Source organism: Heliangelus exortis, chromosome 25, assembly GCF_036169615.1.
Source record: "Heliangelus exortis chromosome 25, bHelExo1.hap1, whole genome shotgun sequence".
NCBI classification, from domain to species: Eukaryota; Metazoa; Chordata; class Aves; order Apodiformes; family Trochilidae; genus Heliangelus; species Heliangelus exortis.
Window position 1 is genome coordinate 3671479 of NC_092446.1, and position 14829 is coordinate 3686307.

At 51.4% G+C, this 14829-nt stretch overlaps 1 protein-coding gene across 1 annotated transcript in view; it reads left to right on the plus strand.

Moving 5' to 3' along the window:
- ITPR3 (inositol 1,4,5-trisphosphate receptor type 3) overlaps positions 1-14829 on the plus strand; it is a 47030-nt gene that overhangs the window by 6179 nt on the left and 26022 nt on the right. The window contains exons 2-12 of the mRNA XM_071768155.1: positions 4373-4568; positions 8082-8168; positions 9035-9193; positions 9287-9385; positions 9520-9603; positions 10921-11067; positions 11620-11715; positions 12920-12970; positions 13540-13682; positions 13870-13969; positions 14513-14673. Of these exons, the coding sequence (XP_071624256.1) occupies positions 4373-4568; positions 8082-8168; positions 9035-9193; positions 9287-9385; positions 9520-9603; positions 10921-11067; positions 11620-11715; positions 12920-12970; positions 13540-13682; positions 13870-13969; positions 14513-14673 (1323 nt within the window). The remainder of the gene's footprint in view (positions 1-4372; positions 4569-8081; positions 8169-9034; positions 9194-9286; positions 9386-9519; positions 9604-10920; positions 11068-11619; positions 11716-12919; positions 12971-13539; positions 13683-13869; positions 13970-14512; positions 14674-14829) is intronic.

Consider the following 14829-nt stretch of genomic DNA (forward strand, 5'->3'; position numbering starts at 1 on the left):
TAAAAAAAAAGAGTTTTTAAGAGGATTTTCATCTGCTGCTGCCGATCCCGGATCCTGTGCTCCCACCCTGCCCTATCCTGAGCTGCTCTGATCCAGGGATCAACCAGGACCCCACTCCTGAAGTCGGGGTCTAATTTTATTTTGGTTATTTTTTGGTTGGTTGGTTGTGATTTTTTTGGTTTTTGGGTTTTTTTTTTTGGGGGGGGGAATGCCCATTGGGAGCCTGTCGTGGAATAACCCCTCAGTAATTTCCTTTTCTCTCTGATTTCTTTCCCCCTCCCCTCTTCCCAGCCCCGTGTTCAGACACGTCAGGAAAAAAAAATAATAATAATTTTAAAAAAACCAAAAAAACCCCCCAAAAAACCAAATTAAGGGTTTGGAACCCACGGAGGGGCCACCAGGGACCCCAGAACTGCCCCAAAATGTCCCAATGTCCCCTCTGAAGAGGCTCAGCAGGGAGTTTGTTTGTGATTTTTTTGTTTTTTGGGGTTTTGGGGTTTTTTTGGGGTTTTTTTGGGGGGGAATGCCCACCCCCAGCTGGGAGCCTGTTGTGGAATAACCCCTCAGGAATTTCCTTTTCTCTCTGATTTCTTTCCCCCTCTCCAAGGCTCTTCCCAGCCCCGTGTTCAGACACATCAGGAAAAATTAAAAAAATAATAATAATTAAAAAAAAAATAAAAAATAAAAAGCAAATTAAGGGTTTGGAGCCACCAGGGACCCCCAGAACTGCCCCAAAATGTCCCAATGTCCCCTTTGAAGAGGCTCAGCAGGGGGTTTCACCTCTGTGGTCGAGCTCAAACGGGGTGGGAGCTTTTGGGTTTCCCTCTTTTTCCAGCCACCATCGCAAAAAAAATTTAAAAAAAAAAAAATTAAAAAAGAAAAAAAAATAATTTAAAATAAATAAATAAAAAAAAAATTTTAAAAAAATATTATCGGGTGCCAAAATCTCCAAGCTTTGTTGGAGCCTTTCAGGGAGTAAATAACCCCGTGCCTCAGTTTCCCTTCTTGCAAAACAAAGTTTAGGATTGGGACAGGGCTGTCCATGGAAGCAGAGGGGGTTTAGGTTGGGTTTTTGGGGTTTTTTTTTCAGGTTGGTTTTTTTTTCGGGTCTTTTTTCTCTTTTTTTTTTTTTTTTTTTTTTTTTTGGTTTTTTTTCTGGGTTTTTTTCCTTTTTTTTTTTTTTTTTGGTTGGTTTCTTTGTTTTTTGGGGTCTTTTCTTAGGGTTTTTGTTTTGTTTTTGTTTTTTGTGGATATTGTTTATTTTTTTGGGTTTTGTTTGGTTTTTTAGGGTTTTTTTTAGGGTTTGTTTTGTTTTGTTGTTTGTGGTTTTTTGTTTGTTTTGGGGGGTTTTTTGTTTGTTTTTTAGGGGTTTTGTTTGTTTGTTTTCTTAGGGTTTTTTCTTAGGGTTTTTGTTTTGTTTTGTTGTTTTTTTGTGGGTTTTTTTTTTTAAGGTTTTTGTTTGTTTTCTTAGGGTTTTTTCTTAGGGTTTTTGTTTTGTTTTGTTGGTTTTTTGTAGGATTTTTTGTTTGTTTTTTTAGGGTTTTTGTTTTTTGTGTTTTTTGTTTGTTTTTTACGGTTTTTTTGGTTGTGTTTTTTTTTTAGGTTTTTTTTTAGGGTTTTTTTTTTTTTTTAGGGGTTTTTTTTAGGTTTTTTTTTTAGGTTTTTTTTTAGGTTTTTTTTTTTTTTTCCTCCCAGTTTCTCCCAGTTTCTCCCCTGGCAGCCTCATTAAGCCGTTAATAAAACCGAGGCAAGGTGGTTCAGGTGGCCCAGGCAGGGGGAGGAGGCAGCGGGGGTTGCGCGGGAGAGCCCTGAAACCCAAAGGTGAAACTTGGCCCCTGCCCAGGAGCCGCGGCCGCTGAGAACCCGGGCTCTGGGCTTGGCTCTTCCTCGCTCCCAGGTAAAGAAAGACCCAGCCCCGCGGGGCCGCGGCCACACATGGGAGTGATTTTTTTTTTTTTAATTTTTCTTTTTAACTTTATTTTTATTTTCTTTTTATTTTCTTTTATTTCCTTTTTATTTTTTTTTTATTTTCCTTTTTCTTTTTATTTTCTTTTTATTTTCTTTTTATTTTCTTTTTATTTTCTTTTTATTTTCTTGTTTATTTTCTTGTTTATTTTCTTGTTTATTTTCTTGTTTATTTTCTTGTTTATTTTGTTTATTTTCTTTTTTATTTTCTTATTTTCTTTTTTATTTTCTTTCTTTTTTCTTTTTATTTTCTTTTCAATTTCTTTTTATTTTCTTTTTATTTTCTTTTTATTTTCTTTTTATTTTCTTGTTTATTTTCTGTTTATTTTCTTGTTTATTCTTTTTATTTTCTGTTTATTTTCTTTTTATTTTCTTTTTATTCTCTTGTTGATTTTCTTGTTTATTTTCTTTTTTATTTTTATTTTTTGTTTTCTTTTTTCTTTTTTTGCTTTTTTGCTTTTATTTGTTTTTTCTTTTTTCTTTTTTTCTCCTTTTTTCTTTCCTTTTTCCTTTATTTCTTTATTTCTTTATTTCTTTATTTCTTTTTTTCTTTTTTTCTTTTTTTCTTTTTTCTTTTTTCTCTTTTCTTTTTTCTCTTTTCTCTTTTCTCTTTTCTTTTTTCTTTTTTCTTTTTTCTTTTTTCTTTTTCCTTTTTTCTTCTTTCTTCTTTCTTCTTTCTTCTTTCTTCTTTCTTCTTTCTTCTTTCTTCTTTCTTCTTTCTTCTTTCTTCTTTCTTCTTTCTTCTTTCTTCTTTCTTCTTTCTTCTTTCTTCTTTCTTCTTTCTTCTTTCTTCTTTTTTCTTTTTTTTTCTTTTTTCTTTTTTTTTTCTTTTTTCTTTTTTTTTCTTTTTTCTTTTTTTTCTTTTTTCTTTTTTTTTCTTTTTTCTTTTTTTTCTTTTTTCTTCTTTTTTCTTTTTTCTTCTTTTTTCTTTTTTCTTCTTTTTTCTTTTTTCTTCTTTTTTCTTTTTTCTTCTTTTTTCTTTTTTCTTCTTTTTTCTTTTTTCTTCTTTTTTCTTTTTCTTTCTTCTTTTTTCTTTTTTCTTCTTTTTTCTTTTTTCTTCTTTTTTCTTTCTTTTTCTTTTTTTTTCTCCTTTTTTCTTTTTTCTTTTTTCTCTTTTTTTTTTTTTTTTGTGTCTGAAGCTTCCAGGCTACTAATTCAGGCATTATTAGAGTGAGCAGAGCCCTTCCTGCTCTCACCCACTTCAGCTTCCAGCCCTGAGCCAGGGGTCAAGAGACAGAAGGAAATCCTTCCTCATCTCCAGGCTTCTCCTCTCCTGCCGTAATTCCCAAAGCCTGGACCTGGTGCCTGCGTCCTGCAGCCCCCATCCCAGCCTGGGAAAACCAGGGAAATCTGCAGAGCAGGGACAGACTTCAAGGGTTTGGGATGTGAACCCCTCAGGTCCCCAGATGCTTCCAGGAGGCCTTGGATGCAGACAGGGTCAGGAGGGGAGCACCCACAGGCCCGGGAGCACCCACAGGCCCGGGAGCACCCACAGGCCCGGGAGCACCCACAGGCCCAGGAGCACCCACAGGCCCGGGAGCACCCACAGGCCCAGGAGCACCCACAGGCCTGGCAGCTCAGGGTGCTGAGGAGATGAGGAGACACCGGATCCTCTCCTGGTCCCAGGGTGCTCACACCCTGCTGCCTTCCTTCCTTTCCTTCCTTTTTCCTTCCTTTTTCCTTCCTTTTTCCTTCCTTTTTCCTTCCTTTTTCCTTCCTTTTTCCTTCCTTTTTCCTTCCTTTCCTTCCTTTGCTTTCCTCCTTCCCTCCTTCCCTCCGTCCCTCCCTCCCTCCCTCCCTCCCTCCCTCCCTCCCTCCCTCCCTCCCTCCTTCCCTCCCTCCCTCCCTCCCTCCCTCCCTCCCTCCCTCCCTCCCTCCCTCCCTCCCTTTTCCCTTCCCTCCCTTTCTCCCAGCAGATCCTCTCCTTTCTGTGCTGCAGCTGGGCTTTGTCAAGACTTTTTCTCCCCCTGAATTTTCCTTCCCAAATTGCTTGGCTCTTCCCAACAGGAACATTTCTTCTGTCACCACTCCAAGGATTGGGGTCACTCCTCAACTCCTCACCTCATACAAGGCTGACGGGACCCCCCACCAGGCTCAGCCACATCTCCCTTGGGCTCCCAGCACCCAAAGGGGTGGTTGTGGCTTTGGAGAAGCATCTCCCAGTGGTGCCACTGGGATGGGAGTCCTGGAGGAGCACTGGTGGTGCTGGTGGCACTGGGATGGGTAGCCTCAAACTTTGGTGTGTGGGCTGGGGAAGCAGAAACACAGAAAGGGGGCATAGAACAGAAGTTTTACAAATTACTGGGGGTTTAAGAACCCACAAAAGTTGCACAGGACCCACGTGGGCTGAGACAACACCTCCTGCCCCTGGGTGGCACTGGGTGGCACTGGGTGACACTGGGTGACACTGGGTGACACTGGGTGTCTGGCTGGTGGCCACCTGGGGGCTGCAGCCTCATGCCCACCCTCTCTCCCCTCCAGATTGTCTCTTCAAAGTCTGCCCCATGAACCGGTACTCTGCCCAGAAGCAGTACTGGAAGGCCAAGCAGACCAAGCAGGACAAGGAGAAGATCGCAGACGTGGTGCTGCTGCAGAAACTCCAGGTGAGCAGGAGGAGCAAGGGAGCACCCACCCCAGAGTCCCCGTGGACGTTGGTTTGGGTGATGATGCCCAAATCTTCCACTCTGCACGTTCTGGTACCTCTGTGGAGCTCAGGACCTGGCCTGGGTGTTGCTGTCCTCAGGTTATCCCTCTGCTTGGGTCCAGCAGAGGATGGGAGAGGCAACGGAGCCTCGGATCCTGCTGCAGGCTCCTGGGGAGCTCTGTGCCAGGCTCAGGCCAGGCTGTGATAGTGCAGTGTGGCTGCCCCCAGAAGCTGTGGCTGCCCCATCCCTGGCAGGGTTGGAGGTTGGATGGGGCTTGGAGCACCCTGGGCTGGAGGAGGGGTCCCTGCCCATGGCAGGGAATGGAACTGGATGAGCTTTAAGGTCCTTTCCAGCCCAAACCAATCTGGGAATCTGACTACAGCATGATTTTATTGACAAGATAATTTTTTTTATTGACAAGATACTGACAAGATGATTTTATTGCTCTCAGTGCAAAGGAGATGCCCCAGGAAAGACCTGCAGAGAAATATCCAGGAGCAGGGAGAGGAAGAGAGGGATTAATCCTTTTGGGATTAGGGGCATTGTCCACCTGCCTCTCTCCCCTCACCACCATGCTCAGCCTTTGCTGTCTCAGCCCTTTTGATGCTCCTTGTGCAAAGGAGCTGGTGGCAGAGCAAGGAGAGGTGCTCTGTGAGCACAGCACCCAGGGGTGCCTGGCATGGAGAAGGGACCTACTGCAGCCAGGATCTGCTCCAAAGGGCTGGGAAAGAGAAAGTTTTCTCTTGGCTTCCATCAGCTTTTGGAGGAGACCCATGTTAAACATTGCATAATCACCTCAGACAGCTGGCGAGGCCCCAGGGATGATTCATAAAAGCAAAGCTCAGGAGATATTCATTAAATCATCTCAGCAGGCTGCCAGCCCAGCCTCACAGGTCCCCCTGGTTTTCCCTTTTTGGGGTAGCAAAGCCTGATGCAGGGTGTCCCACCTTGGGCTGGAGACGTTGAGACGAGGTTGATGCCTTGGCCAGCTCTGGAAACACCATTTTCCTGCTCTGCTGAGGCTGTAACGTGGAACGTTGACAGCTGTACTGGCCAGGGCTGGCCAGAGAGGCTCATTTCTGAGGCTGCTGGATTGCTCCTTAGTTCAGATACGTCTTCAGGAGATTCTGTCATTTCCTTGCTCCTTTCCGAGGCTCCCGGTGTTGCCCTCTTGGCAAAGGCTCCCGGGTGTCCGGAGCTGAGTGCTTGGGGGGAACCCCGGGCAGGGCAGGAACTCTCTGCAAAACACTGCCACGAAGGCCCTGGATGTCCTGGCAGGACACTGAGCTCCAAGCTGTGATTTATCAACATCTCCTGCTGGCTCCAGACATCTCCCAACCCATGGAGTTCGTCTCCTGAAGCAGGAGCAGCCGGGGCTCCGGCAGGGAGCCCTTCCCAGCCTTCTGCCATGCCCACACCCTGACCTTTCCCAGCTCGTGCTCTTGTGCCTTTGTTTTTAAGTGGGTTTTTAAGTGTTCTTTTAAGTGGGCTGGGTGTTTTCACAGCTGGTGAGTTGCAGGTGCCACTAGGAGCAGTCCCATAGAGGCTTCTCCCAGCAATCCCGATGTTTCCTCATCCTCCCGCCTTGCCCATCCTTGAGCCCCCACCCCAAATCCCTCCGTGGCTTAGGGACAGACCCTGTCCCACCCAAGGGACACTCTGGGAACATCGGTTCCCCCCTGGGCTCGCGTGCTCGGGGCACTCAGGTCCCGTTCCTGGCGTGGGAGGAGCTCGGGTTTGGAAGCAGATGTAGGACCCGCCCCGGTGCCAGGTCCGATCCCGGAGCTGCTCCGTGGAATTGTTCAACTCGCAGCTCTGCATCCCTGTGGGATTCCTTGGCCACGGGGCTCAGGTCCCCACCCGGGTGGCACCCGGAGCTGCGTGGGGACCGAGGGTGAACTGCAGCGGTGAACAACGTGCAAAGGAGTGAAGGGGTTGTGCTGCTGGCAGGCACGGGGGAAACCTGGGCACTCGTGGACCTCCTGCCCCATCCTCCTGGTGTGGAGCTGTGATGCCTTCTGTGCCTTCCTGTTCCTCTGCTCACAAGTGAAAGGGGTGATAGGATGAGGAGGATGCTCTCCCAGTTCCATCACCCTTCCAGTTCCGTAGATCTCAAGGGAAAGGGGGATGATAGGATAGGGAGGATGCTTTCCCAACTCCATCACCCTTCCAGTTCCTCTGCTCTCAAGTGAAAGGGGGTGAAAGGATGGGGAAGGGAGGATGCTCTCCCAGCTCCATCACCTTTCCAGTTCCGTAGATCTCAAGGGAAAGGGGGATGATAGGATGGGGAAGATGCTCTCCCAGCTCCATCACCCTTCCAGTTCCTTAGATCCCAAGTGAAAGGGGGTGAAAGGATGAGGAGGATGCTCTCCCAACTCCATCACCTTTCCAATTCCTTGGATCCCAAGTGAAAGGGGGTGAAAGGATGGGGAAGGTGCTCTCCCAGCTCCATCACCTTTCCAATTCCTTGGATCCCAAGTGAAAGGGGGATGATAGGATGGGGAAGATGCTCTCCCAGCTCCATCACCTTTCCAATACCTTAGATCTCAAGTGAAAGGGGGATGATAGGATGGGGAAGATGCTCTCCCAGCTCCATCACCTTTCCAGTTCCTTAGATCCCAAGTGAAAGGGGGTGATGGGGTGGGGAAGGGAGGATGCTCTCCCAGGCCTATCACTCACCACCTTCCCCATCCCAGCTGTGGGGGAGCACTGGGCTGGCACTGCCCATGCTGGCGCCAGGGCTGGTGGCACACCCTCCCCATTCCCAGACGGATCCCCAGCTGGAGCAAGTTCCTGCCTTGCTCCCTGGAGGTTGACATCACTGCTCTGCCTGCCAGAGCCACCGCACGGAAAAATCTCTGTGGTTTTGGAGCAAGGGGCTGCGAGTGGTGCTGAGCAATCTGCTCTGGGGGCATCTGGGCTGGCAGGGACTCATCCTGCCACACGCACAGCAGCAGGTCTGGACCTGCAGCCAGCTCCGGGCACGGCGCCGTTCGGTCTCGGTGCTGCTGGGAGCCCAAGGTCCCCAGGGCTGAGCTGGGATGTGTTCCCCTGGCCCTTTTGGTGCTCCCCCCTATAAGACCAGCTGGGTTGGTTTGTTGGGTTTTTTTGTGATTGGTTTTTGTTTCTTTTTTTTTTGGTTTGTTGGTTGTTTTTTTGTTGTTGTTTTTTGTTTTGTTTTGTTTTGTTTTTTAATTTCGATGCCGTTTTGACCCTGTCTTGATTTTTAAGTCATGGGGATTTCATGGAGCTGCTCAAGGCCACACCAGGATCCTGGCTGAGCTCTTGGGTGCTGAGGAGAATATTGGAACATTTTGGTTGGGGCACAGGAGGGTGATGCTGATGCTGATGCTGCATCCCAGCCCGTCCCATTCTCCCCATAGCTGAGGGTGCTGGTGACCCCTCTGGGGCTTTCTCCAGGGGGATGAGGAGGGTGCTGCTACACTCAGCTCTTCTCTTTTTGGTGTCCAGCATGCAGCCCAGATGGAGCAGAAGCAGAACGAGACAGAGAACAAGAAAGTGCATGGGGATGTGGTGAAGTATGGCAGTGTCATCCAGGTATGGGTGCTCCCTCTCCCCTCCTTTGGGCTTGACCCAGGGGGGCTTGGGGGGAGATGCACAAATCCAGCATCACTCCTGAGTGCCACCAACCTGGGGACATCAGAGACTGACCCAGGGGGACTTTGGGGGGAGATGCACAAATGCAGCATCACTCCTGGGTGCCACCAACCTGGGGACATCAGGGACTGACCCAGGAGGGTTTGGGGGGAGATGCACAAATCCAGGAAGGGGCTCACAGCATCACTCCTGGGTGCCACCAACCTGGCGACCTCAGGGACATCAGGGACTGACCCAGGGGGACTTTGGGGGGAGATGCACAAATCCAGCATCACTCCTGAGTGCCACCAACCTGGGGACATCAGGGACTGACCCAGGGGGACTTTGGGGGGAGATGCACAAATTCAGCATCACTCCTGGGTGCCACCAACTTGGGGACATCAGAGACATCAGAGACTGATGCAGGGGGGAGGTTGGGAGGAGATGCACAAGTCCAGGAAGGGGCTCACAGGATCGGTCCTGGGTGCCACCAACCTGGGGACATCAGGGACTGACCCAGAGGGGTTTGGGGGGAGATGCACAAATCCAGGAAGGGCTCATAGGATTGGTCCTGGGTGCCACCAACCTCAGGGACCTCAGGGACATCAGGGACTGACTCAGGGGGGCTTGGGGGGGGGGGAGATGCACAAATGCAGCATCACCCCTGGGTGCCACCAACCTGAGGACATCAGGGACTGACCCAGGAGGGTTTGGGGGGAGATGCACAAATCCAGGAAGGGGCTCACAGCATCACCCCTGGGTGCCACCAACCTGGGGACCTCTGGGACTGCCCCAGCACTGCTCACCCCCAGCATTTGCTTTTCCAGCTCCTCCACATGAAGAGCAACAAGTACCTGACAGTGAACAAGAGGCTGCCAGCCCTGCTGGAGAAGAATGCCATGAGGGTGACCTTGGATGCCACCGGCAACGAGGGCTCCTGGCTCTTCATCCAACCCTTCTGGAAGCTGAGGAGCAACGGGGATAACGTGAGTGCAGGCTCCAAATGAAGCTGTGCTGAGGGCTCAGCTCCTTTCCCCCGGGCTCATCCTTCCTCCTCCTCTTCTCATTTTCCTCCCCAGGTAGTTGTGGGAGACAAAGTCATCCTGAACCCCGTCAACGCCGGGCAGCCCCTGCACGCCAGCAACTACGAGCTGGCTGACAATGCTGGCTGCAAGGAGGTACTGGGGGGACTGGTAAAGGGGCTGGTTTTGGGGGTTTTGTTCCGTGGGTTTGGTTTTTTGGTTTGGTTTTTTTTTTTTCCCTTTTTCTTCCTTTGGCCCAGGGATCGTGACCTCCTCCTCTTGCTCCTTAGGTGAACTCAGTGAATTGTAACACCAGCTGGAAAATCAACCTCTTCATGCAGTTCTGTGATCACATGGAGGAAGTGCTGAAAGGGGTGAGGAAGGAGGCTCAGCCAGGACACAGGGGGCTCTGAGGACTTGGCCCCCCCTGCTCTGCAGGGACAGGATGTGTGAGCAGGCTGGGGAGAGAGATCCTGCCTTGAGGATCTTAATTTTAAGGGGAATTCATCTTGGAGAACCAGAGAGCAAGCTAGAGTTGGATATTTTTAGTATCTCCTAGCAGGAGGTATTGGGGAGGGGGGGGAATAAATTACCCTTCCCTTTATTGTATGAAATCACCTCTTGAGGACCATACAAGGCCCACGTAGTAGCAGCAGTGGCTTCTGGCTGTGAGGACAATTTTCAGCTGTGTAGCCCTGCAGCAGGGCTGGCTGTTGCCTGGGAAAGGAACTTTCCCTGCAGAGCTATTGTTTGGGGCTGAGGTCCTCCAGGAAGCAGCTGGGTGGTTGGTGATTGTCAGGATCTTGGGATCTTGCAGCCCCTCACCCATTTATCCCCAGCTTCCCACACCCACTGCATCCTCCCCCACCTAAACATCCCCTAAACACAGCAGTGAGAGGGGTTGTTCCCCCCTCCAGGAGGGTGAAATGGTGAATTTGTGCTCATTTTACAGCCAGGGAAGGAGAAGCAAAGAGAAGTGGGCTGCATAAAGCCATCAGAAGGATGGGAGGGCTGGAGCAGCTCTTCTCTGGTGGCATGATGTGGGGTTGTGCAGCCTGGAGAAGGCTGAAGGGGAGACCTTAGAGCACCTTCCAGTGCCTGAAGGGGCTCCAAGAAAGCTGGGGAGGGACTTGGGACAAAGGGAGGGAGGGATGAGACAAGAGGGAGGGGTTTAAACCTGGAAGAGGTGAGATGGAGGTTGTTCATTAGGAAGAAATTCTTTGGGGTGAGGGTGCTGAGCCCCAGGGTGCCCCCAGAAGCTGTGGCTGCCCCATCCCTGGCAGTGTTGGAGGTTGGATGGGGCTTGGAGCACCCTGGGCTGGGGGAGGTGTCCCTGCCCATGGCAGGGAGGTGACATTGGATGAGCTTTAAGGTCCCTTCCAACCCAACCCATTCCATGATTTTATGATATGGTCAAAGGGAGTGGTGGCACTCTGGAGTGTCCCATGCCTGTGCAAGGTCCCCTGGGTTTGCAGGAGCATTTGTGCAGTCTGGAGCACAGCTCAGGGAGGTGGAACTGGGAAAAGTGATGCCCAGGCTCCTCTGGTCCTGCTGTGCCAGAGCTGGGATCTGGGGTGCTCTGCTCCGGAGCAGGGAGGGGGAATCCCACTCCTTTTACAGGATGGGGTGATCCCAGCAGGAATTGATGGGAAAACCACATCCTTGAGTCTCACCCCCATGTCCTGGTCCAGGGGGATGTGGTGAGGCTGTTCCACGCTGAGCAGGAGAAGTTCCTCACCTGTGATGAGTACAAAGCCAAGCTCCACGTCTTCCTCCGCACCACCCTGAGGCAATCGGCCACCTCGGCCACCAGCTCCAACGCCCTCTGGGAGGTGGAGGTGAGCAGGGAGGGGATGGAGCAGATGTCTGGGGGCTTCTTGGGGGCTGATGGGGGGGTTGCTAAAAGCCACGGGTGTTTCTGTACATTTCCACCTCTGGTAGCCTGAAAGTACAGGGCTTGGGCTTCACAAGAGCCCTGGGAACTGGTGGATGGGTGCTGGGCTCTGAGGAGATTTATTTGTGGATATTTTTGAGATAGGATGGGGCTCTTACCCCCAGTGGGTTTGCCTGGGGTTGAAGGCTTGGAAAGAAGCCAAAAAAACCTATTCCCTGCAGCCTCACCCAGCTCATCCAGCTGTTTAGGTTGGACATTAGAAAGAATTTCTTTCTGGAGAGGGTGCTCAGCCATTGGAATGGGCTGCCCAGGGAAGGGGTGGATTCTCCATCCCTGGAGATATTTCCAAAGAGCCTGGATGTGGCACTCAGTGCCATGGGCTGGGAACCACGGGGGGAGTGGATCAAGGGTTGGACTTGATGAGCTCTGAGGTCCCTTCCAACCCAGCCAATTCTAGGATTCTATGATTCTATGATCCCTGCTTTCCTTCTCCCAGGTTGTCCACCACGACCCATGCCGGGGAGGAGCTGGGCACTGGAATGGTTTGTACAGGTTCAAACACCTCGCCACAGGCAACTACCTGGCAGCAGAGGTAAGGGGGTGAGCAGAGGGACACTGAGACCTTCCATGCCCTCCAGAGCCTGGTCCCATCTCCTTCCAGGCAGTGCCCACCTGGCAGCACCCATGTGGGGGGTGCCTCCACCCCTGCTCCAGTTTGGTTTTGGAGCCATCCTGCCCTGGCCCACCACAACTCCTGCTCACTGGTAGGAGATGTTGTCACCAGGGCTGGGAACATCACCCACATTTGCCTTTTTGCAGGCTTCCCCCCCTCCTGAAATCCCCCACCCCAAGTGTAGGGGTTTGCTTGCCAAGATCGCTGTTCCTGGGGCTTTTCTGGCCCAAGGGGGGCAGGAGGAGGGGAGGTGGTGGCAGGGATTTTCCTCTGCTTGCTCTTTCTGGGCCAATCAACCCTGTACACAACCTCCTGGTTAGGTGGAAACAGGAGATAACTCAACCTGCTGTGTTTAACCCTTTCTGATGAGGTTTTGCCCATCCTTATCCTCTTGCTCCCAGCAGCATCCAGGGCTCTGCTTGCCTGGGGGGAGGGCATGGACAATATCATGGACAAGGCTTGAAAACATCATTTGCCAAATGTTTGGTTTTGGGGTTTTTTTGCTCCTTTTAAAGGCCAGCTCAAGGTCTCCTGATAGAGGCACATAGAGCTTTCCTTACTTAGATAATTTGGATGACACAAATGACCCCAGGACGAAGGAAAAGAGGCTGCAGGGAACAGCAATGTACTGGGGGGGGGGGTCTCAGTGGACCATGTGCTGAAGAAGACAACCAAAGGCAGCCCCCAGGGCCCCTTTCCAACACTGCACGATGAAAACCAGTGCATACTGGGGCTCTGAAATGGCTGCTTGAAACCAGAAGGTGACAAATTCTGCAGAGGAAAGGAGCTGGCGGGTTGATCCCCAGCCCAGCCTGGTTCTGCCCAGGTCTCTGTTGTTTGCTGAGACCTCAACCCCAGGCCTCCAGGGACTGCCATGCCACAGCTCATTTTGCTGCCACGCAGAGCCCTGGGTCTGCTCACCAGGTCCCACCTTGTCCCACTCCTTGGGGACGGATGCCCTGGGGATGGGTCACCTCCTCCAGCCCCACCTGGGCAGGTTCTTTCTGTGTGATGTGCTTGAGGAAGGCAGGAATAGAGATGACAGCCCCGTGTTCCAGGGTTATGGAGGGACCGAGGAGGAGGACTGGCAGCTGTCTTTCATCTCCCTCTTTAACTTTTTCAGGAAAACCCAAGTTATAAAGGAGACGTGGCTGAGCCCAAAGCAGCACCCACGGTGAGCTGTGTGCAGCCTCGCGGGCAGAAATGCTGCTGCTGCTGCCCCCAATCACCAAGCTCTTAGATTCTGCCTGAAAGCAGGGAAATACCCTAAAAAAGAGCCTGCCCCCGGGGGGGGAACAGGTCCTGCTTGGTGCCAAAGCTGCAGCCACAGGCTGTCCCACAGCATCCCCAGCAGCATCCCTCTGTCCTGCTTGCAAGAAGACCCCACCAAAAGCCCTTTGGAGGGGTCCCAAAGCATGTCCAGCCTTCCCCCTCCCTCCCAGCCCCAGCTGGTAGATTTTCAGGGTTGTTTTAATTTTTTTTTTAATTTTTTTTTCCCCCCTTTCTTTGCCGTCGGTGAGGTTTGGAGCAGGGAGGGTGCTTCCTAGCTGAGGTGCATCCCGCAGCGCTTGTGCTCTTGCAGCCCCCTCGGGCATTTCTCCACCCTGCGAGCCTCATCCGAGCACAAAAGCTTCTGCTCCCAGCTCCCTCCCCTCCCGCACCGTGCGGGGAGGGGGAGGACGGGGTTCGGAAGGGCTCAAAGCCACTTTTTTTTTTTTTTCCCCCCCTCCCTTCCCGGTGCAGGGGGGCAGCGGCCGCGCCAGCCGCAGGAACACGGGGGAGAAAATCAAATACCGGCTGGTGGCAGTGCCCCACGGCAATGACATCGCCTCCCTCTTCGAGCTGGACCCCACCACGCTGCAGAAAACGGATTCCTTCGTCCCGAGGTGAGCTGGGGGGGTTGCCGAGGAGGGGCTGGGAGAAAAGGAGAGGGGTGGGAGTGAAGTTGGAATTGCCTGGGGTGGAATTTTGGAGAGTTTGTTCTCGGGAGAGCGGGGGGGAGATTTGCCCCCCGGGTGCTGGTGTGTCTGTGGGTCCTGGGGGGGGATGGACAAACAAACTCTGTGTTTGCAGGAACTCCTACGTGAGGCTGAGGCACCTCTGCACCAACACCTGGATCCAGAGCACCAATGTGCCCATTGACATCGATGAGGAGAGGCCCATACGCCTCATGGTACGGCCCCTCGCCCTCCTCCTGCACCTGGCTTTGTCCCCTGGCTCCTCTGAACATGCTCCTTCCCACCTGGGCTGGGGACTGAAGTACCCTGAGATAAATATCAACAGCCAAGGGAGGGGCTGGACACCACCCAGAGACCACCCCAGTCACCTGGAAGCCTTCTGATGGGGACAAACTGGGTTGCAGACCTCCCCCGGGGTGGTGGCCGCTGGTGGGGACATGCTTGGCACTGTGTGATGCTGCTTCCCAGCCAATTCTTTGTTTCTGTAAGAGGGCACAAGAGGTCTCAAGTTGTGCCAGGGGAGGTTTAGGTTGGACATTAGAAAGAATTTCTTTCTGGAGAGGGTGCTCAGCCATTGGAATGGGCTGCCCAGGGAAGGGGTGGATTCTCCATCCCTGGAGATATTTCCAAAGAGCCTGGATGTGGCACTCAGTGCCATGGGCTGGGAACCACGGGGGGAGTGGAGCAAGGGTTGGACTTGATGAGCTCTGAGGTCTCTTCCAACCCAGCCAGTTCTGTGGTTCCTTTTTGCTTCCCAGCTGGGCACCTGTCCCACCAAAGAAGATAAAGAAGCTTTTGCCATCGTCTCAGTGCCCGTATCCGAAATCCGGGACCTGGACTTTGCCAACGATGCCAGCTCCATGCTGGCCAACGTGGTGGAGAAGATGAACGAAGGGTTTCTCAGCCAGAACGACCGGAGGTAAAAAAAAAAAAAAAAAAAAAATTAAAAAAAAAATATCATTTTCCCTGGGAGTTGAGGTCTGTGCTGGGCTCCTCCAAGAGCTCTCCAGCACTGCTGCAGCGTGGGGCCCTTGCCTGGGTCATGGTGCCAGCCTTGTTTTCCTGCTTCCATCCC